Raw genomic sequence first — 24530 nt, forward strand, 5'->3', positions numbered from 1 at the left:
TAATTAATTTAATTATAATTAACTAATTACCAGTAGTTTAATAAATTAAAAAATGTTTAATGTATTTTTTTAAATTTACAATAAAACAATTAACCAATTAGATAAATATACATTTAAAAAAAATAAGTGTGCAAATACATTTTACTTACAATAAAATGTATTTCGTTAAAAATTCGGCTTTACACAAAGAGGATGTTTTGGCCGATCATCGATCAATGAGTTTGAAAAAAAACTAACCAATCACAAATTTGGTCAGAAGATGCAGCAATATATCTATTTAAAAAACTATTTTATTTTATCGACAGTCGACCGGCGCCATTGACGGTGGAAAGGGACTGGCCCGAGCCACAATAACCCATGTAAAATTGACGCCGGTCGAAATCCAAATCAAACAAAAAAATTATTTAAAAAAACGCCGTTGAATATTGGTGGAGCCAAATAAGACACTGGTTTTGCATAAAATGTAATAATAATTACAATAATAATAAATAATTTTATTTCAACTTCTCTTTATACTTGTATGACATCTCAAATGACACAATACAGGACACAAGTTTTATGATTTGGAGGCTCCATTGTGCGTCAGCTGAAGGCCAATGTTGTGCTGTGAGGAGAAATTCAATGCTTGCATCAAGCTCAATTTTCCCAGCCAATGAACGAACGGCAAGAGAGATCCGACTTGAATCAATGGCGGTTGCCATGGTGGCGATGATAAGCCCCATCTACTTTTCTTTCACTTTGTTTCTGTTGTTTGTCTCTGTCCGCAATCTTGTCGCACTGACTCGCGCATCACATCCTCATACCGATATAACTGTGATGTAACTTTTAGTGTTGGTGTGTTTGTATTAGTTGTCAACAGGAACAAAAAAAAAAACATACCAGAAATGTATCTGGTAAAAAAAATGCGGTAAGTTAATGTCATTCTAAATGACACGGTAATTATTATGCCAAATGATATTTCATCAATGTTAATGAAATCATAAACCAATAAGAGTATAATTCTACTGTTTTTAATCAAACTGTCAATGATAACATTTTATAGGCTGCAAAGAACTGGATAAGGTCAGGCACAGGCATTTGTCCATATGTGTTCACATTCTTCATTGGATGAGGATATCATTCAATGATTTTTCTTTTTCAAGCCTTATCGTAACAGTATTAGCAGAAATTTTTCAACTGTTCTTACCGGAGTGCTGGAGATTTCTTTGTCGTTGAAAACGAGACGCAACTCTGCATCGTCGCTCAGACTTTCCGTCTGGAGCCACAGACGCGCGCCGCCCGTCTCCGAAACCTCCACATGCCAGCCTGACTTCAGAGCGATTACTGGCAAAGGATGAGAAATGTCAATCGTTTAAAAAAAGAAAAAAAAAAGCAGGATCACTGAATAAATACTCATAGAATGAGTTCAAAAATACAATAAAGATGAGATGCGTACATGGATTTCGGACTTGCTGGCTGAGTTCTTTGAGGCGTTCAAGGTCTGCGAGATTGAGAAGAGGTTCATTAAACTTTTATGTCATTGATCACATTTTGAAAAGTTGATGGAGAACATGACGGCTTATTGGTGTAGCGACCTTGAGCGAAGGTGCTATGCAAGAAGATTAGATTGCTAGATTCGCCCAGTTCATCTTTGTAATGCCACTGGAGGTGATTGCGAGTCCATATATGTTCACAGAATTAATCAATGGCATTAAAATGCAATGAATGATTAATCCATTCACCAACACATGAGGAACTAGATGCAGCAATGTTAGAAAAATAAGTTACAAAAAACAATTTGAAAAACTATGTCAAAGGTAGAATATCATAATTTCAACGTAACTTTTGTGAAATATTTAACTTAGTGAACTTTTGAATATATCACAGTGGGTGCAGCAGCTTGAGAAAAATAAAGAAAAAACATTTTTAGTCTCCTAAGATAACTCCAAAAATCAAAACATCTTCTTTTTTTTTATTTCTAAGAAAAAAAATATGTGCAAAAAAAACCCTTTAAATTAGCTTCAATGAAATTTCCATTCCAAGAATTTATGAAGATATTACAGTAGTTGCAGCATCTTTTTTTATTGTTGCAAACTTAACTTCAGTCACATCAAAGTCAAGACAAATAGATTTAGTTTATCCTTTGTAAAATTTATAAAAAAAAAAAAAAAAAACATAACAGTGGGGGCAGCAGCAAGGAAAAGTACGATTTTTTTTCATTTATTAATTTTAATTTTAGACCTTTTTAACATATCACAGTGGGTGCAATAGCTTGAGAAAAATACAGATTTTTTTTTTTTAATTATTAAGTTATAAGTAATATGTAACTTCAGCCATTCATAGGCAAAACATATAGATTTTTTTTAATTTAGCCTTTGTGAAATATCCATTTCAATTTTTTTAAACATATCACAGTGGAAAGCAGCTTGGGAAAAAAACATGTATTTATTTATTTTAAACCTGAATATTTATTTATTCTAAACCTGATAAACTAACTCCAGCCATGCCAAAAGATACAGATTTTTCTGTTCTGCCTCTGTGAAATGTGCGGTCTGAGAATTTTTGAACATATCACAGTGACTGCAGCAGCAATGCTAACTTTAGTCATATCAAAGGCACAGCAGATAGATTTTTTGGCTGTGAATTTTTTAGTCAGAGAGTTTCATATTTACATATTGCAGTGAGTCTATCAAAATGATAAAATCCCTTCATCTTCAAAGTGCTGCTGTTTAGTAAACAAATTAGAATACTCAGAATATGTTCCCCTGTTCCAAAGGTGAATTGTACAGTGCTGTCAAAAAGAAACTTTCCAGATGTTTTGGAACTGGTATAGAACATTAATATTAATGGGGATTCTGAATGGTCGGCACGTCATTTCACACAACCTTCGGCTGTGAGGAGGTAGCTGGATGACAGGCTGGGATCGTCGCTCATCTCCACGGTGTAGAGGCCCAAGTCTTCCTCGGAGGCGTCGCTCAAGGTAAGGACCGACCTAATGGAGAAAAGTGTGCAATTTTAGTCATTTTAACCTTTGTGGAGGCCTAAAGACACACTATGATGTGCTTCGAGTCCATACCACATAAGCTAAAATAATTTAAGGAGGCCAGTTTTTTTTTCTTTTTCTCTTTTTTTTTGTCTTTTCAAAATTACAAACAGTTCCCATGTTTCTAAATAATTTTCAGTGAAAAAAAAACAATAAAAAATTAAAGTAAACTTTTCACCGTCTTTTCAAGCCTCATGGAACTCAGCCTGTTTTGAGTAGGGATGTAACGATAAGCTCGATATTGTGATATCGTCATATTAAAACTGCCACAATGTCACCGTCGTCATGTTCACAGTATTTAAATGTAACACATCTGTTAAAGAAAGTCTGGTTGATTTCCATTTGTGCAGTTCTAGCACCCTCTGGTGGCAAGTTTTTTTTGTGCAATTAAATTTTTATTAGGGATGTTTTGGCCCTTCTGCGTTTAAATCTACACTAATTGTCAGATGAAGCGGAACGTAATATGCCTGTGAAACAAATCAATATGTGGTGGAACTAAATGTGTGCGTGCATTAACAACATATCATAATAATAACATAATAATAATAAAACAATAATAATAACATAACATTGATGTCATGTACAAAAACACAATATTGTGCTTTTTTTTTAGTATGAGCTCATTTTTTTTATTATTTTTTTTTTTACACAATATTGTGACCTTTTTCAAATATCGCCGACCTCCCCACAATCTCGTGATAATTATCGTATCATGAGCTTCATATCATGATATCGTATCGTGACGTTTGGATATAGTTACATCCCTAGTTTTGAGGTGGCGGTCCTGTTTCTACCTCATGCAAATTAGCCACAGAAAAATTGTGCTCTTCCACAAGATGGCAGCAGGTGGAGAAGTCAACCTTAAACTTTTTTTTTTTTTACAATAATATATGTGACCTTACGAGTCTAAACATGACACTCTGATTATTATTACATTTGTGGAATATGAGTTATGCAGCAAAATCCTGCCGTTTTTATCCATCTCAGGGGGTGGCCATTTAGTCACTTGCTGTCGACTGAAGATGACATCACAGTTACTCACCAATCAGAGCGTAGTTTCAGAAAACAGGTGAGCTCTGATTGGTCATCGCCTGAGCCTGGCCCCTGAGCAACTGTGATGTCATTTTCACTTGACAGCAAGTGGCAAAATGGCCGCCTTCTACATGATGTAAGCTTGTGTGAGTGAATGATATAAAAAAAATAAATAAAAATAAATGGCTGCCTTCTGATATTGATAAAAATGGCTGGATTTTGCTGCTTAACCCAGATTCCACTAAGGCAATATTAACCAGAATACTGTATTTAGACTAGAAGATATTGTTGTCATTTTTTGGGGGGGTTGACATCCTCTTTAAAATTTAATTATTTTCCACAATGTGTCCCCTTTCATGAGGCCTCAAAACTAGATTCAGGCATTCATCGGGGCTGACACTCAATGGGAATCCTCCCAAATTGCCAGCCGGCTTGTTCAAGCCTCATTGACACCAACAGTCGCTCTATTAGCTCATATTTTAAGCAGAACATAAGTCATTTATCCTAATATAATTCGCCCCTGTGCGGATGATATGGTTTTACGACGGGAGCGGGGAAGGACGGAACATCGCTTGCAAACGAACACGAGAAGGCACTTAAGGAGTGTGAAGAGGTCAGAGACTTTGGTGAGTTGAGTTCAGCGACTGAAATCCAACTTGGCTCCGTCTCGCTTCTCTTTTGACCGAGTTGCCGACCCGTACGATATCACTCCGTGTTCACAGCCACACCGAGCGGGCAGCCCGCCCGCCCCCACCTGCCGTCCTTGCTGTCCGCCTGAGCTCTGGCGCCATCGATGGGCTCGGTGTAATTTTTGTTCCAGAGACCCTCGTTGCCGTCGCAGACGTGATCGCACTCGTATGCCAGGTAGATGAAGCCGTCGTCGTCCACGCCCACCTCGATGTTTTTGGTATCTGAGGATGACACAAGGAAGAATTTTTCGTTATATTGTGTAAAAGTGTAACAGTGTTCTTCGCCTATTGCGATTCACTTCTTGCAAAATCACTGATTTTTTTCATTGCTCTTGGTTCATGAATTTATATATTCCTGTTTTTTTTTCCTGTGGAGCCTAGTTACCTGCTGTAAAACCCAGTTTTTATTTTATTTTTTCGTGCTCTGTCAGATGGTGATATTGGAGAGTTTTTTTTTTTATTTTTTATTTTTTTTTTTAGCAGAGGTGCATTTTTTTTGCTTTCAAAATAAATCTGCTTTAAACCATTTATTTTTAAAGGAATATTTGATTCAATGGTTGACTCATTTTCAACAGTAAAAAGTTCGTATTTACATTATTTTTTGTATACAATTAATACCTTTAAAAACAAATTTCTCCACTGTTGACTGAAAATGACATCACCTGTGCTGAGGAAGTAGCTAACAACCAAACATGGCTCAAGTGTTTTCTGGGTTTGGTCAGCAAAACTGAGCCCTGATTGGTCATTACCTACTTCCTCAGCACAGGTGATGTCATCTTCAGTCGAGAGCAAGTGGAAAATTTAGTTTTTAAATGTATTAATTCCACATGAAAAATTATTCTGAACAAATTATTAACTTTTTACTACTGAAAATGGATCAATCAGTCAAGTTTCCCTTTAAGAGTAGTTTTGCAAAATACATATAATATCATATTTATGATTATACTTGGTGTTATATTTTAAAGATTAAAACTGGCTACTCTTTAGAAAAAAATGTAAGTATTATTCTCACTTTAGTGCAAACCATGTTGCATGTCCACAAGTTGTGGCTAAGGAGACACATATCATTTACAAGGCGACTGAGAAATTAAAGCAGAAATGTGGAGAGTAAGGCACACGTGTTAGTTTGAGCAATTTCTAGCGATATATCGCCAGGTCACCATGACTCCGGCATGACGAGTCTGCTCAACTGGAATGACCAGGTACTACAAATAGTAACTTGTAGTATCTGGTTTTGTCAAGAAAAATATATGGCACACAAAACGTAATAATAATAATGGGTAGTGATTCTTGCATGTGAATCTTACTTGTAGGACTACGGATATAACAATATCTAAATGTCATGATACGATAACACAATATGAACCTCACAATACGATAATTATTATGATATTGTGGCGTGGTTGGTAATAAGAAAAAAAGCTCACAATAGGCTACTGTATAAAAACTCACAATATTGTAAAAAAAAATAAATAAATAAAAAATCATTGATTTGTACATAACAGCAGTGACAGAGAAATATAGTTCAAATAGAACAGTTAACATTAACCTCAATGCACACAAACGGCCTATAATCACTAATAACACTTGATATTGAGGAACTTATTAATGTACACATACATTGCGAAATGAGTCAATTTGTGAAGGAACTCAAACGTGTTGGGTTTCCCTTCATCTGGCGATTAGCATGGTTCTTAAACAGAGGTGACCAAAAACATGCCTGATTAAAATTAAACTGCACTATTAAACCAACCACCAGAGGGTGCTGGAACTGCACAAATGGAAAACATGGCCTTTTTATCAGATGTCCATCCATCCATCCATTTTCGTGACCGCTTATTCCTCACAACGGTCGCAGGGGTGCCGGAGCCTATCCCAGCTGGCTTCGGGCAGTAGGCGGGGTACATCCTGAACTGGTTGCCAGCCAATCGCAGCGCAAACAGAGACGAACAACCAACCACACTCACAAGCACACCTAGGGACAATTCGGAGCGCCCAATCAACCTTCCATGGAATGTGGGAGGAGACCGGAGTACCCGGAGAAGACCCACGCAGGCACGGGGACAACATGCAAACTCCACCCCCAGGAAGGCCAAAGCCTGGACTTGATCTTGCGTCCTCAGTACTGGGAGGTGGACGTGCTAACCAGTCTGCCACCGTGCAGCCCCTACGACACTGATATTGTGGATCTTATACTGCCCCCAGGTGGCCACAGGAGGAAAGAATATATTCTATTCAACTAAAGTATGTCATTACTGTCTGTTTTTGTAAAGGACAATATTATATAACGCTATATTCCCGTCATTAAAGTACAAATTACAACAGCTTCTTTTATTTTTATTTTATATCAGTGATTTGGTTCAAGAATACATTTTACAAATACTGTTTTCTATAGAAGGGGGGAAAAAAACCGCAATGGATTGTAACTTTTTCCCCTGCTCAAATTCTTTCTGTTGGGCATTTCTAGTATAGTTCTGCTGTATCAATGTAGCATGTAGAAAAGCGGCTCACGGTACACTGTAACAAACAGAATTATGCAAAGGCTGACCTGGCGAGGTCTGTGCCGTGACTGGCTCCGAAGGGAGGGAGGCGGCTCCCGCTCCTGCCTCATTGACAGCCGACACACGGAGACGGTAGATTTGACCTGCCTGAAGACCTGAAACCTGAAATTATGTTATGAGAAACGCATCAAACTTTAAGAACCCGTGCAATTTCTCAGGATTTTTATGAAAATGTTGGAGCTGCAGAAACGACCTTGAATATAGCAGACCCTCAGAAAACACACCAATCGCCTCGGATTTGTTTGTAATTCAAATTAATTTCCCTCATACGGAATAACGGAAATAGAAGTTACCCACCATATAATCAGATTAAACTAGGGGTGTCAAAATTAGTGCGATAATTTTCAGTTAATTTAAAACTCCTTTATTAATAGCACTTTTTTTTTTTTTTTTTACGTGCGATTAATGATCGTCCCTTACTTGGAAAGCCTGTACTGGGAGAAATTCCAGTTGCAACACGACCACGTCAAAATTTAACAGTAATACATGTAATAATAATGCATATATTTATGGAGAATGGGGTCAAGTTGTGTTTTACAATTTTAAAAAATGTGAAGAATTTCACAAGTTACTTCAAGTTAAAGATAGTTCTTAATATGAAACGAAAAATGCACTGAGCTGTCACCATCGTCTTACAAATGCAATTATGACATCTAGTGGCAGAAAAATGGATCTCAATACAAATGAATATCGCACTCGTTTTTTACAGTACAGTTCATCTTTTACATTTTTTTTTTCGGATGTGGATACAGAGATCACACTAATCCAATATTTATACAACTAAAAACTTTAAAATTTCATGAATTGATAGAATTTAACCGCCTTAAGATAATGTATAAAGCCCATCATGAAATCTTACCAATTAACATGCAAATAATAAAATAAAATAAAATAAAATAAAAAAGGGGAAAGTGAGTACAAATTAAGAGGAACTGATATTTTTTCCAAACCTACATACAGAACCTAACAAAAAGAACAATTTCAAATCCAAGGTGTCAGTTTGTGGAACAATCTGGATTATAAAACTAAATCATCTCAGTAAATTTGTATTTTTGAAAAATGTATAAAAGCACAATTTTGGGAAAAATATATATATATGGCACAAGGTCATGCTGTTGATTTTTTTCAACTTCACTACTTGCTGTTATTTATTTTGTGTTCATTTTTTTTGTGCTGATCAGGGGCAGGTATGTTTTACTTCTTTCTGTCCCCTTTCATTTTTATTTTTTTTTAAAGAATGAAATAACAATTTTGAATTGAATTGAGTTGAATTGAATTTTAACTCAATTTGATTATTATTAAATTACTGTATCAATGACTAAAAAGATGCAGCCATATTTCTATTTGTTTACCATTTTTTTCACTTTTATGTGAACCAGAGTATGAAAACTTATGTAAAAAAATATTGTGTACATTTAGAACAGATATATTTGCGATTAACTATTGAAGTCATGTGATTGATTCCGATTAAAAATTTTAATCACCTGACACCCTCAAATTGAACACAATAAAAATTAAGTCAAACTACACAGCTTTCACAGAGTTATGAATAATACTTTACTGCTCTCCTATATGCTTACCATTATTATATTTCCTCACCTTATAATAGGTGTCCGTGACTGGCTTATCATTCACAGCAGTCCACGTGTCAGACTGCTCGCCCTGGCTGATTTCCAGCAGGTATCCCGTGACGGGGCCTCGGCCTTCGTAAAGTGGCGCGGCCCACAGGAGCACCAGCGAGTGGTCCCTCACCTCGCGGATCTCCAAATCAAAAGGACAACCTGAGGAAGAGATTGACCGCTGAGCATGCGTATACATGACCACATCGATCAATGACTGCCAAAAGAACACGGCGACGTTCCTCGATCTACCTGACTACAGCGGTTAATTTACTTTTAATGATTTTTTGGGGCCCGCTGTCATATTATTAACTCCATCCACAGAAGACCATGCATGTGCGTGCCAGAGAGTGCTTAGTTCGTTCCATTTTCAATATTAATGTGAGCGTGAGTGAGCGTGTATCCATGTTTTTATGCGATAATTATACATGGCTCGGAACACACGTAGGATCCCCGAGGGCTTTTGTTTTCACGTTTTATGTCGTCATGGCAACACTTGAAGGCCAAGATGGGGCCTTTCTGCAGCTAGAGAACGCTCGGTTTGCACTAGCATGATGAAACGCGGCATCAGCCTGCAAGTCTGATAGCGTTGAACTTTCTATGTATTATATAAGAAGGGAGCATGAAGTGAAAAAGCTTGTTTACTCAGAAATAACAATCTCTTACACCATTTTAGGGGCTGGTGCCCCTGAAAATTTTGAAAGGCAAAACGCCCATGTTGCAAAAGTAACGAGGATTCCGTGTTGGAAACATTTGTGCCTCCAAACCACAAATATTTTTTCCGCCTTACCTGTACAACTCCTTCTGAATAAACAACCTGCAGGAGCTGGCGAAAGACATAAGCACCAGCAGAGCCATGCAGCCTCAATGCATATTTAATGCTGTTAAAATGTAAATGTTACATTTAAGTTTGACCAAATTAATTGTGATGACATGACGCATATATTTGTGTGCTGTGTAGATTTTAAAATGACGCTACTGCGTCCAGAAGGGTTCTGAGCTCAGCAGATTTGGGTCAATTCGTGAAGGTCAGAGTTCAAAGTAAACAAGATGCATCAGCATTTAGCTGTTATGCTGCATGCGAATGAAATAAGATGCCAACAGAAAGGAAGTTAGTCTCAAGTGTAAATGCTTTTAAATCCAGGTTAAAAACTGCCCCCCCATACCAATTATTAACTCATTCACTCCCAGCCATTTACATTGAAGCAACCCCCTTTGCCTGCCTGTTTTACTGGATTTTGACTGATTTTGCAAGGCCCACAGAATATTGTGTCCTATTGCAATAAAAATATGGAAACTACCAAAAGAAAGATTAGAGTCTCTTCTTTCATCAGGAAAAAAAAATATTTGTATCTGTTTCCGTTTTGCAGCAATTAGCATTAGAATATAGCTAAGTTTCCTCATTATTCACCAACCTGTTGAAAACACTGGGGAAAAGAGCTTGTTGCAACATGGCCCTGGTTAATATCATATACTCTGCTGCCACCTGCTGGCCGTTTTTTGTAATAACTACCATTGCTTTAAGCGACCTCTTCAGGTCAGAGGCTGCATCAAAGCCTTCTGTATGCTCTAGCATAAAAAAAAAAAAACCCCCTGATAATTACATTTTTGGGCCATGGCAACATTTAAAATAGAATGTGTTTATACATTTTTGGGAGCAAATGAGTTAAGGTATTTTAGAGAATTTACAAAAAACATCCATCCATAATTCTTGCACTTTTTTTTCTTTATTTACTTTACTGATAAATATCTTAATGTTATTAATTAATGTTTTTAAATAAATGTGTAATGTAAATATATTTTTCAAATTTTCACATTACCAATAAAGAATGGATTTTTCCTATTATTTCAATGGAAATTGATTTAAAAAAAAAACCTTGCTTGGTATAAGGAGAAATTGAGCAACTCATAGAAGGCAAAAAACAAAAGCAGAACTTGGTTTGAATTAATGTCATTGTTACTTTGTTTTTTTCTATAAGAAATAGTGAAAATGTATATATATATATATATATTTCTGTGAAAAATAAATCCAAAGACTTTATTTTTAAGTCATATTGCAGAGGCCTATTAACAGTTTTTTTTTTTTTTAGGGGAATAATTTCCATGATTTCCCATAGGAAAAAAATATGAACAAATTGGAGGTTAATCAGCAATTGATTATAATCCTCCCCCCACACAGTTTTGGCACTTACCTGGCTCCGGCATGGTCCACTCTTCACACAGAAAAGCCTCGCTGGCCTCCGACGGTTTCCCCAAGCCAACCATGTTGGCAGCAAACACGCGGAACTGGTACCAAAGCCCGCTGCTCAGGTTTGAAACCTATTTATGTATATATATATATATATATATATATATATATATATATATATATATGAAAAACAAAACAACAACAACAACAACAAAGACTCAATAAGGCAACTAACAACAGGCAAATAATGAGTCCAGTGGAGTGGCGAGTGTGAAAAATGCTGGATAAAGCACAAGCGAGCGGGACTCGGCATTCCGGCTGTCTCTTCCCCGCCACGTTTGTTTGGATTTATTGCTCCCGGGTCGCACGGGAGCCTTTCTCCAGACTCCAGCAGGCATTTGAGAAGGACATTAGTGCTGCTGCCAGCGATTTCTCTTGAGACCACCCCAGACAGTTTTGCTTTGGGAAGAGAGGGGATTCAGCCTTATTGATCTGCACATTGATCTTACTATTCGCAGCCACTTAGACTTTAAGACTCTTATCGCCTCGGTGAGACGCTCTCGCCTTACTCACCGAGGCTAAATGATGCACTCGGAGGTGCGGTGGAATCCAAAGGCAAAAAAAAAAAGGACATTTTAACTCTTGAAATTGACATTACATTTTAGAATTCAAAGTACACTCGGGATCCACATGGGGGCAAAGAAGTAGCGTTTGATGTTTTGACTCACTTTTCATTCCTCTGTGTAATCAGCCTCTCTGCCCTGTTCAATAAATCATGTCGGAAGTACAGTAGATGCAATCTTTTACCAGGACATGTTTGTTTTGCCCTGTATGTTCTCACCTTTTAAAGAAGGCTTGCATTTTCATAAAAATAAAATAAAATAAATAAATGTCTGTGCCATGAGTTTGTCAGAATAGAGTATTTTGTATAGTTTGTCAGAAGCTCTATCGTATGGAGGACCAAAATTACAAAAACTACAAAATTATTTTATTTCTTTAGGGATAAAAAATAAATAAATACATAAATACGGATGTAAAAAATATAATTAAAAAATTAAATACAAAAAATAAATGGATATGTTGTTTTTATTTCCATTTATATTTATTTTCTGTATTTTATTTTTGAATTATATGTTTATATCCGTTCTTATTTTCAATTTTATTCATGTATTATTTATTTTATTTATTTATAAAAGTGAAATTAAAAACTGATATAAAAAATAGAATTCAAATATGAAACACAAAAAATAAATATAAATGGAAATGTTCTTATTTGTTTTAATAAATAAATAAGGATGTAAAAATATAATTCAAAAATTAAATAAAAAAATTAATATAAAAGGTAAAGTTGTTTTTATTTCCCTTTATATTTATTTTTTGTATTTTATTTTTCAATTATATTTTTTATATCCGTTTTTATTTTCAAATTTATTTATTTTTTTATTTATTAAAACAAATAAAAACATTATTTATTTATTTATTTATTAAAACCAATAAAAACATTTCCATTGATATTTATTTTTTCTATTTAATTTTTTTATTATATTTTTTATATCCGTTTTTAATTTCACTTTCATTCATTGATTTATTTATTTGTTTTATTAATTTTTAATTTTGGCAGTTTTGCTCCTCCATGCACCCACAGTAATACTATCCATCCATCCATCCATCCATCCATCCATCCATCCATTTTCTTGACCGCTTATTCCTCACAAGGGTCGCGGGGGGTGCTGGCGCCTATCTCAGCTGGCTCTGGGCAGTAGGCGGGGGACACCCTGGACTGGTTGCCAGCCAATCGCAGGGCACACAGAGACGAACAACCATCCACACTCACACGCACACCTAGGGACAATTCGGAACACCCAATTAACCTGCCATGCATGTCTTTGGAATGTGGGAGGAGACCGGAGTACCCGGAGAAGACCCACGCGGGCACAGGGAGAACGTGCACTCCACCCAGGAAGGCCGGAGCCTGGACTTGAACCCAAGTCCTCAGAACTGGGAGGCGGACGTTCTAACCAGTCAACCACCGTGCCGCCCACAGTAATACTACACTCCTTATTTCTTGTCTCACAGATTCCAGCCACTTGTCTCATGCAAACGAGCGACTGCATACCCCACCGTATACACTGCTGGTCCAATGACAAGTCCAGCTGCCGTTTCCATGACGACCGTGGGCAGAGTTTAAGTGACTGGAGTGGCTTCGGCTGCACTTGTGGGAGCAGAGCTCATAATGTAGTCAGAGTTTTCAAAAGTGAGCAACCATAAAAGACAATTACATTTTAACTCTTGGAAACAGAACTTCACAATCGCCAAATACAAATACTTTCTTACAATATGTTCTAATATATGTTACAATATGTTCCATGTGTCCCCATTAGTCTAAATATGTGATTAATACTGCAATTGTGGATGATGAATTAAGTGGCAATCCATCTATCTCAGGTGGTGGCCATTTTGCCTCTTGCTGTCGACTGAAAATGGCATCACAGTTGCTCTATTGTCATTATTTTGAGGCTAATTTGAGAAATAATGGAGATCTATGTAATTTATGTAAAAATGTCTTTCCTCATTCAAAATGGAACAACACATAGGATGCTATTAAAAAAAAATAAAACATCAAGGACGTGAGGCAATTTACCGACCGTTGCCCGCCTCTCTCTGACCGCTTTCACGTTGACCTCCCGCCACGTTTCGGTGTCCGCCTCCCGCTTGTCCAGGTAGTAACCCCTGACGGGGTCGCCGCCGTCACAGCGAGGCCTCCTCCAGCCCAAAACCATCTCTGAGCCCGTGCACATCAGCAAAGCGATGGCCGAAGGAGCCGAGGGGACGCCTGGGGTAGACGAAAGGAAGACGACGGGAAAAAAAAAAAATCACAGCAGGGGAGCTGCAGCTCGACATTCAAATAAGGGCTATATTCAAATTCAAGGCGATTCATCCACATGCAGAGCCTCACGAGGAGACGAAAGGAGCCCATAGCAAGAAAATGAGACACATTATCTGACATTGAGTCACAAGAAAGGCCCAGTGGCTCTCTAACTGTGTCTGTTAAGAAACAGTACATCATAATGGCTGGCATCTTTTTAACTTGAGTTGATATACAACATTGGGTACACCAATCGGTAGATTGTAGTGCTGTCGCTATCGAATATTTTTTACAATCAATTCATCTATCAATTATTTAATCGATTAATCAACTAATCAGATTCATTTTGATTTCACATTAAAGTGTATTACAAAAGCATCTTTCTCCTGATTAACTGTTTAATAACTACTGATTGGTGTTTATTTCGGGTTTGTATAGTGATTAAAAAAAAAAAAAAAAAAAAAGTCGGATTGATGTTGTACTATGTTACCGGGTCGGTCATTGTTTTCCAAAGTAAAGACAAATGTTTGCAAATGTCTTGTTTTGATTAAACACAGAAGATAATCAGTCTTCTTTCATGATGGACTAAAAAATCCGTCAACAATTACTGTTGATATGTTGCAATCTGAAAAAAAAAATGGCTCCAAATGATTACTCAGTTATTAAGATAGTTGCCAAATTAATTTTGAAAGTTGATTACTTGATGACTAACAGCTCTAGTTGGTTGGTCCACTGTTTAGTTGGTCAGTTGTTTGTTTGGTTAGTGTTTGTGTGTTTGGTTGGTCAGTCGAACAGTCGGCTGCTTTGGTTAGTTGGATTTTCAATCAATCAATCAGTCGGTTGGTTGATTGGTTGGTCCAACAGTCATTTGATTGTTTTGAGAGTCAGTTGTTTGGGGTCATTTTGGTCAGTCTATTGGATGGTTTACTGGTTAATTAGTTGGTTCATCATCAATCAATTGAACAGTCTGGCAGTCAGTCATTTGGCGAGTCCATTAATCGTTGGTTTGGTTATTTGGTTAAGTCCTTTGGTCAGTCGGTTAGTTGGTTGGTGGCCCATGAGTCAGTTAATTGGATGGTTGGGCCGTTGATTGATTGATTGATTGATTGATTGATTGATTGATTGATTGATTGATTGATTGATTGATTGACTGATTGATTGATTGATGGTCCTTTGGTCAGTTAGCTGGTTGGTCCATTATTCAGTTGTTTGGTTTGTCAGTTAGCTGGTGGACTGATCCATCCATCAGTTGATTGACTGATTGGTTGGTCCATCAGTCAATTGTCCTCCAGTCAATCAGTTGATTGTTTTGTCTTGGCAGTTTTACACCACGGCCAGGTTCAAAATCAGTGAAAGCACCTTAACGTGGATACATATTAGGTTTTCTTGCAAGAATAGACCTGTGGTGCACTTACGAATGGCGGCTTTGACCAGGATGGGGTGAGACTCCTCTGAGTAGCCGCTGTTTCCCGCTCGGCTCACTGACTTCACCCGGAACACGTACTCCTTACGAGTCTGGAGGCCGTGGACTGTAAACCTGAAGAAGACAAAAACAAGAACTAAAAAATAAATGTGTGTACAGAGGGTATATAAAGCCTTTGATGTCACCTGGGGTCGGTAACGGGTTTGTTGTTGATGACCTTCCAGTCCCGTTCACCGGTTTTGCTGCAGTACAGGTAATATCCCAGGACGTTCTCTTTGTCTTCAGGCTCTTGCCATTGAAGCAACACCGAGGTGTCGGTGTCTCGGAAGGCCATGATGGAGGAAGGTGGAGCTGGGATGCCTATGAAAAAACACAAATATGCATCAGCTGCTTGGTTGGTTGGTTGGTTGATCATTTAGTCATTCTTCTTTTACTACTCGTACTTCGACCTCACTTCTATATACAGGTAGAAGCAACGAGTGACAGGAAGAAGCAACAGCTCTGAGGCCCTGTTTACATGACATCACATCCTCAAGTTGTTAAAAAAAAAAAAAAGACAAGCGTTTCAAAATTTTGTATTTATCCTCTTTCTTCTATGCTCCATTTATGATGTACTCGCTCTGGTTGACTGTTTACATGTATTTTTTGTTTATTAAAACACTCCGTGCTTGTGTGACGTATGGCGGAAGTGATGTCAAAGTCGAGCAGTATTTGGCTAAGAATTACTGCCACCTTGAAGCTTGGCCTGGACTGGCCATCTGGCATGGAGGGCAGATACCCAGTGGGCCGGCATCTTTTGCAGCCTCAGTGGTTCTAATTTATTATAATTGTCGTCTATTTTTCCATGAGACCACCCCATAATTTAGAAGGAACAGCCCATGAATCCATTTAAAATACCAATCAAGATCAATGGCAGAGCTATAATGTAGCCAGGGGCGGTTAGGAGTCGGGTCAAAATACCAGGGTCAATTTTTGGTGCCAGTCTAGCATGTAGATTTATGTGGATGTGTTTTTTAAAACAAACCAGGCAGTGTGGACGGGGGTTTTTTCCTACGGGGAGGGGGAAAATATTCAGTTTTAAAAATACCCTGCTACATGTGTACAAAGCCTCAATTGCAAGCTCCCTGTGGGCCGCAACAAAACAGAAATTACTTTGCATACCACTAGATGACGCTAGTGGCCCAAGGTTGGGCCAATGGTTAAAAGAATCACTGGTTTACGTCAGCAGATCAGTAAGTTGGTTGTTTGCTCATTTAGTTGGGTTGTCAGTTAATCTGGTCAGTTGGATGGTTGCTTGGCCCATCTGTTGGTTGGTCATATATTGACATATATAATTAAGTAAGTTACTTTAATGTAGGCCATTATATCGCTGTGACTTTTCTATGGCACCTTTTGGTACACTTTCCAGTTGAAACCAGTTAAGACTGTGGAATCATACATTGGAAAAGTCCAAAAACATTAATAGGTTCAAGTCGGTTATTTGGTTAGTCTGTTCATTGGTTGGTCACTTGGGCAGTTGGTTGATTGGTCGACTTGTCAGTTCATTGCTTTGATTGGCTTGGGCAGTCATTTAGCCCGGTAGAGCTAAGAGGTTTTTCAACAAATATTAAGTACAGTACTCTGTCCACACATACACAGTCCTTACTTTGTGCTTTTCCCAAGCAGATCGGGTCGCTCGGCTCTGACGGCTCACTGACACCGTACTTGTTGACAGCACGCACTCTGAAGTGGTACTGCGTTCCCTTGACCAGGTCAAAGACAGGAAACCTGGGAGAGTTGACCACAGCATCCAGACTGGCCATTTCCCAGCTCTTCCCCCCGTCTTGCGACTAAAAAGCGAGCACAAAACATGAGTCAGACTCCATCCAAAGTGCCTCCATCTCTGTTCAGGGCCGCAACATGCCGGAGGATTCAACGCGCAGACGAGTGAGCTGCCAAAAGTATGATAACTCCTTCCCAGCAGAGTACCATCACTCACTGGTAATTGTGTCGTTATCTACAGCGAAGCACTTCACACGCTCTGGCAGGCATAAAGACCGTCACCTGTTGGTAGTTTGGAAACTTCAATGGATTCAAGATTCAAAGAGTGGCGTGCAGATGCAGGGAAGTAAATGCAAAACCGGGACTGCATCGACACAGATACCAGTGTGTCAGTATGGAACATCTGTACTCAGATTCACACTTTAAGAAAAAAATAAATCTTTAATACTACAACACTGCAGTGGCAATTGCTCTAAGACCGGTCAGCTTCCCCTAAATCAGGGGTGTCAAACATACGGCCCGCGGGCCGGATCAGGCCCGCAAAGGGGTTGAATCCGGCCCGCGATGCAACTTTGTAAAGTGAAAAAAAAAATTGTAATGTCGGACCAATTAAGTAGCCAGTCACAATCAAATATATAAATTTATAATTTCACAAGCAGTCCTCAGATGAGTAATGTACACGGATCGCCGTGGAAGTCATTATTTTACACACAACTTAAATTTATGGTTTGTTTAAAACAATGTTTTTTTTTTTCATCATAGACCAACATAAATGTGTTAAATAAGACACAAATTCAATTACTGGTAACACAAATACATATGACAGGGATTAACTTCCTTATAACTTGATTAACTGTGCATTCTGGGAACTATATATATGCAAAACAGGTCGATTGAACACGTCCGAAACTCATACAGGCAAAGTGTTGCCGCATTTCATTTGCATTCGTGTTATTTAAAAAAAAAATAGATTACAGTTGTCCGTAATTTAGGGCTGGCACAAAAGTCACAAAAATCTGCGTATAATTGACGGCAATTGTTTTGAAGTTATATACCATTATTTTACCGATTCGGCCCACTTAGTAATATATTTTCCTCCATGCGGCCCCTGAGCTAATATGAGTTTGACACCCCTGCCCTAAATGCTCCTCCCTCTGAGAAAAGAAACTGATGAAATATGTAATACTGTGTGTACAATTCATTATGCGCTAGAATACCTTCATCTTTTGTTCAGAATCAGCTATTTTTTCAAAATGACACGACTTTCTTCTCATTCATCCATGGCACTGTTATTTATTTATTTATTTATTTATTTATTTATTGATTGATTAATTTATTTATCCCCTGCAGCTGAGTAATGTGGAGTTCTAGAAACTCTGGTTGTCTGACGGCCTCACAATGTAATACTGGCCGATGTCACCTAAATATACTGTAATTTTCTATATCCCACAAATCTAATTTGATGGGATATTTGATTTACCAGTTGTCATGGTGCAAAATCAAAAAGTATCCAATAAATCAATAAGCATCTCTACTAGAGCGGGAGCGCTTCAACTGTTAGCTTTGACGATTACCTCTAAAGTGAACAGTTCACATCATCCAGCTTTAGCCCAGCCTACATTTCCGATTCACATTTCTGTCGAAGCGTTATTTGACTTTCCAACGCACATTGCCAAAAGGAAGGAAGGCAAGCCAGTAAAGACTGTCAAAGGCACCAACGATTATACACAGCTCGCTCAAGGGCGAGAGATATATTTGAATGCGGCCTTCATTAAATAAGTGGACGGCAAGTAGCAAACTTTTGTATTTCACATATGCCTTTGACAGCTCTGACAGTTTTATTACCCCAGTAACGAATAACAGTCCAATAAAAAATTATATTTCCTGCGGCACGTTCCTGATAGAGCTGGAAAATGTTGGGGCGCCTGGGCTTGATATTGCAGAGCCTGCAGGGCTTTATTGCCGAAAAGAACAGGCGGGCGCCCGCAAGGTGGAGGGATTCATCTTATTTGAACATCACTTTGAACTTTTGATGATTCTCTGGGATAAAAGAATAGAAGGTGGTGAGATTTTTCTCCCCATGCCGCGTTCAGTAAGGACGTGATGGGAGCGCTGACCTTAAACTGCACCCAACCTTGAAATCACAGATGTGCATGCCTGTCTATGTGTGTTTGTGTTCGTGTGTGTTCACTTGCACCTGTCTCGTTAGATTAGAGCTGCAGTTGGGAGCCTGCACTTTTAATTTGCCACATGTTCCAGCGCCGGGCGGCCCAAAATCAACAAATGTGCGATGATGAAATATTGATCCTTGAGTTCAGCATATTGTCGCTGCTATGCGAAAAATATTTTTTCCAATTTTTCCAATTTATTGTATTTATTTATTTACATTTTTGGGACATCTGCATTCAGTTTCATCCCATAAAATGTAAAAATAAAATAAAATAAATAAATAAATAAATAATACAAAAATTGACATTTTTTCACATTATTTATTTATTAATGTAAAAATATGTATTTTTTTTATTTATTTATTTATTTATTTATTTATATTTTATTTATATTTTATAAATAAATTTATAAAATGTATATTTTATAAATAAATAAATACATAAATAGATAAAAACATGGATATAAGTGTTTTCACATTATGTATTTATTTATTTATTTTTTATTCATTTATTCATTTTTTTTTTACATTTTTATGTCTTTGGGATGTCTGCATTCAGTTTCATCACCAAAACATAAAAATGTAAAAATAAAATAAATAAATAAATAAATAAATAAATAAAAAAGAACTTAAGTGTTTTTTCACATAGCGCAACGATATGCGGAAGGATTACTAATGTGCACAAATTGATCAACCAAATTATAAGGTACATCTACGATATCCAATAAAGGAGCTGTATTAAAAATCAGGTCCAGGGCTGTCAAAATTGGATTAGTCGACAAGTACCGGTAATCGATTATCAAATAATCGACAACTATTTTAATAATAAATTTAAAAATGTCCAAATCCTCTGATTTCAGCATGTCAACAGTCATTGTCCGCTGATTCCTGTAGTCCTTGATGAAAAAATAATTATCTTCTGTGTTAAACCAAGGTAAGATATTTGCAAACATCTGTTTTTACTTTGGAAAACAATAACCGAACTGATAACATAGTACAACATCAATCCCCCTTTTTGAATCACTATATACAACAATCACTGATTAATAAACAGTAATCAGGGGAAAAATGCTTTTCTAATACACTTTAATACAAAATTAAAATGAATTTGATTAATCGATTGAATAATCAATAGATTAACTGTGACAAATGAATCCAGTTTTCAGAAAGCTAATAACGCTGACCTGCTCCACATAGTAGGTGAGCGGCTCCTTCCCTCGGGGTTCGGGCTCGGCCCAGCTCAGCACCACGTACGTGTCACTCAGCTCGTAGGCGTGGACGTTGGTGGGCGGGAGGGGAACTCGGACCTGACCTGTGGCGTGGGGAGAAGATGAAGAAGAACAGTTGGAGGAGGAGAAGAGCTGGTTCGATTTAGGAGCAGGGAGGATAGTGCTCCACCAAAAGAAGTTGCGTCATCTTTCAATTAGTATTATAGACAGGTGTAATGTCATCATATTTTTCTGAACATTCACATAGTAGAGTCCGCTTATAAAATTACCCTTTTTGTGACATTTTTTGTTTGGTGGTGTGCCATGAGTTTTTTTTCGAGCACAGGATACTGCAAACTCTTCTGACTCATAAAAGTGGGAAAGTCGTAAAATCCGTTTGAGTGTCTCTGTCCCCACAGTTCTCTGTGACGATGCGGCAGCACCGCAGTCAGTGTGCATCAGAGTAGAAAGAAAGCGATACGGCGGCGGCAGCGAGTCGCCGCGTTTGCCAAGTAAAAGGACACAGCTGTCAGTCTTGTTATCTCGCATACCGCAAAAACAAAAGTGTGGATGTTTTTTTGGTATCAGTGTATGTGTGCATAACCGCATGAGCTTTCAAGTAAACAACACAAAGTCGATCTCTGTTCCGTGAAGTTACACTTACATAAGTCAAATACTGTATGTGAAAAATAATTAAACAATGAGGAATTTAAATAAGCATGTGCACTACAATACCACGGTAAATGTTTGCTTTATGATTAAAATAAAGACATAGAATTGTATCTATGATGTATAATGTACAATGAGAGTTGATTTTCTTGTGTTGTTGATAACACTAATTATATAAAATGTACTGTATACACTATACACAGAATGTAATTAAACTAGTTAGATTTTTTAAAATGAGATTCAGATTTTATTACCTCCTCGAAAAGCCTTGTATTTTCAGTGCTCTCAGTGCTCTTTCTTTCACATTGAGTATTATTACTAAAACACAAAAAGTACCACCAAAATTAATATTAAAATAATCATTATCATCTCAGTGAGATCATTCAGGTTGAATATGTTGATCAATTTTCTCATACTGAAAAAAAATAACATAAATACTATGATAATTAATTCACAATATCGAACTAGAGTTGTAATTATGAGAAAATCGGACATTCATAAGCAACCTTATTATCATGAATTTATTTAAAAAAAATATCAAAGGGTAAAAAAATAAAATAAAAAAAATAACCAACTTGCATTAAAAAAAATAATAATCTGAATATTTATGAAGTTTCTGAAAAAAATGTGGAAATCACAAGCAACCTCATTCTAAAATCGGACATTCATAAGCATCCTTATTATCATGAATTTATTATATTGTCAGGTGAAAAGGTATAATTTTACATATCGACACCTTCTTAAATTAATAGCCTAAGTAATTTTTACAGATTTTTCCGGACACAAAAAATTGAACCATTTGCATCACAAAGAGATGAGTTACGCAAAAAAAACTTGGGCAAAAAGACTTGGGCAATTATTTTAGAAGGGTGACAATATACAAAAAAAATCAAAGCGTAGAAAAAAAACCCACATTAACCAACTTTTATTTTATTAAGAAAATCACAATATTTATGAAATTTCTGAAAAAACTTTTAAAAATCGAACATTAGGGGAAAGGGTAAAATTGTACATACAAAAAAAAAATCCAAAAAAAAAATCAAAGAGTCAAAAAAAACCCCACTGTCATTTAAAAAAACCCCTGAATATTTATGAAATTTCTGTAAAAAAAAATTGGTTATCACAGTCAACCTTATTATAATGAAATTATAGTATTATCAGGGGAAAGGTAAAATTTTAAATACAATAAATAAATAAATAAATAAATAAACAATTGTCATTAAAAAAAACTAATTTATGAAACTTCATAAAAAAAAAAATCAAGAGAATTTTGACAAATTTTATGATTTTTTTCCCCCTCTAAAAATACTATATTCTCAAAACATTTCAACTTACTTTTGTTGTAATATTCCAACTTGATTATTGTAAATCACATTTGTGTGTGTGGCGCCGAACACTCCTCCTCCGACTGTTGCTCACAAACGTGGCATTTCAAAGTAGTGCGCAATTGGGCCCAAATGAGGATTGCTCCTCTGAGTGCCATTCTAGTTTATGAATATTTCATTACCCTGAAAGAGAATTTGCCTGCGATGAATGAAGCTGCACACAACGCACGCTTGATGCATGTTTTCACCTTCATGTGTGCGCGGATGCATTCTCACGAGCTCCACAACAACCACGGCGCCTGCGGCCATCATGTGCATTTGCCGAGAAGCCATCGGGGGCTGTTCATTGTCTTCATTTGAGAAATGGAACGATCAATTACTGCGGCGTGTTGTCCAAAATGATATGAAGACACATTAGGCCGCAACGGGGAGCCCACGTGCTGCTTTAATAACGTGCTTTGCGGGCGTACTAACGACACCATTTCGACAACACATTCACTGGAATGATAACACATAATACTCACCTTCCAGTTCATCTTTTGTGATGACGACGGTCCTTCCTCTGTGCACTTTGACCACTACGGGAGCATGAGAGAAAAGCCGTAAACGAGAGGCCTAATGCAGTCACATTCGTGGTCATGTTAACAGCATGAGTGTGTCAAAATGGCGGGCGCAGGTTCGGCGTGACAGCTCGAGAAAGAGAGACACAAATAGGTGAGAGGGAGCAACATGGATGGATGGAGAGCAGGCCGGAAGGCGGTCAACCTTATGTCTTGTCCTTCATCTGTGTTTAATGAGCCACAACACTGGACTACAGCCCATCTGCCCTCTGTATTATACATTGAGAGACAAACACGCACACACGTGGGCACGCGAACACACAGGCCACATCTCAGTGCACATTTCAATCCCCAGTGGAAGACTGCCAGAGTCCACCACCACCACCACCACTAAGGAAGTATTGCTTTTACACTGTTTGTATATACAGTGGTATCTTGACTTCGGTTAATTTGTATTGCAACTCAGTTTACTCGTATAGCAAATCAAATTTCCCCAATGAAATGACTTGAAATCACCCACCACCACCAAAAAAAAAGAAAAAAAAAAGATTAATTTTAACAAAACAGTAACACACTAAAAATATAAATAAACTGGTTCTGTGATGTGTAATTACTGTACATATTGGAAAGTATGAAGAAGATACTCGCTCATAACTCAAATTGTAGCTAACAACTGACCAGGCAACGGTTTGTAATTTGAAAAAAACTATTAAGTTGGTGCACCCATAAGACAAGATACCATGCTATATAAAATGTATTTAAAAAATACAATATTCATACACCAGCGGCTAATTAACAATATTGGGATGAAAACTACATCTTTGTTGTGTTTAAAAGTAACAGGCATTGTGCCACAGGGTTGTGTACTCAAGCCCCTCCCCTTTCCCCACACACATGCAATATATGGATGTAGGGATGCACGGTTAACCATAACAAATTTTTTTTGGGGTACCGCCTCATTTAAAACTATACTATACTGCGTTTTGTATGGTACTGGTACTTGCAGCGCCGCCGCGCGCCGAGTTTAGTTTTAGTTATTTAAAAAATGCTTAGTTTTATTTTAGTTTTAGTATTAGTTTTTGTTTTTTGTGTATTACTTGTGTGCAATATTTAATAAATACCATGGTCAAATGTGAAAAAGCTACGCCCTTCTTACCTAGTGTTGCGTTTTGGCTGAATTCAGTGAAAAAGCAAGCAAAGTGAGCCAATGGAGCCAAAAGTCAAACACGCAAAATTGGCACCTGGGAGCAATGTCACCTGAAGGTGCTTTTCCATTGGCTGCTGCTAGATGATGTCACTTCCACGCGACACACTTTCAAACGTCTTTATTCCGGTTAATAAATCACATTTTAAAGCAACCCCAAAGGCCCATGTATTAATTTAATTACTCGAGATGAAAACTAAAGAGGCGGCGCGGTAACCGAGTGGTTAGCACGTCCG

The 24530-nt window shown here is 37.4% G+C and overlaps 1 protein-coding gene across 5 annotated transcripts in view; it reads right to left on the reverse strand.

Annotated features, from left to right (window-relative positions):
• Positions 1 to 24530, reverse strand: part of myom3 (myomesin 3) — an 80735-nt gene that overhangs the window by 10500 nt on the left and 45705 nt on the right. For all 5 annotated transcript variants that reach the window (XM_077527704.1, XM_077527706.1, XM_077527705.1 and 2 more), the window contains 13 exons: positions 23055 to 23108; positions 20513 to 20640; positions 17046 to 17229; positions 15586 to 15760; positions 15393 to 15514; positions 13757 to 13944; positions 11116 to 11242; positions 8904 to 9085; positions 7292 to 7406; positions 4809 to 4965; positions 2865 to 2971; positions 1436 to 1480; positions 1187 to 1323 (listed from right to left, as the gene is read on the reverse strand). In XM_077527704.1, coding sequence (XP_077383830.1) covers positions 1187 to 1323; positions 1436 to 1480; positions 2865 to 2971; positions 4809 to 4965; positions 7292 to 7406; positions 8904 to 9085; positions 11116 to 11242; positions 13757 to 13944; positions 15393 to 15514; positions 15586 to 15760; positions 17046 to 17229; positions 20513 to 20640; positions 23055 to 23108 — 1721 coding nt within the window. The remainder of the gene's footprint in view (positions 1 to 1186; positions 1324 to 1435; positions 1481 to 2864; positions 2972 to 4808; positions 4966 to 7291; positions 7407 to 8903; positions 9086 to 11115; positions 11243 to 13756; positions 13945 to 15392; positions 15515 to 15585; positions 15761 to 17045; positions 17230 to 20512; positions 20641 to 23054; positions 23109 to 24530) is intronic.

This window comes from Festucalex cinctus, chromosome 7 (genome assembly GCF_051991245.1).
Source record: "Festucalex cinctus isolate MCC-2025b chromosome 7, RoL_Fcin_1.0, whole genome shotgun sequence".
NCBI lineage: Eukaryota > Metazoa > Chordata > Actinopteri > Syngnathiformes > Syngnathidae > Festucalex > Festucalex cinctus.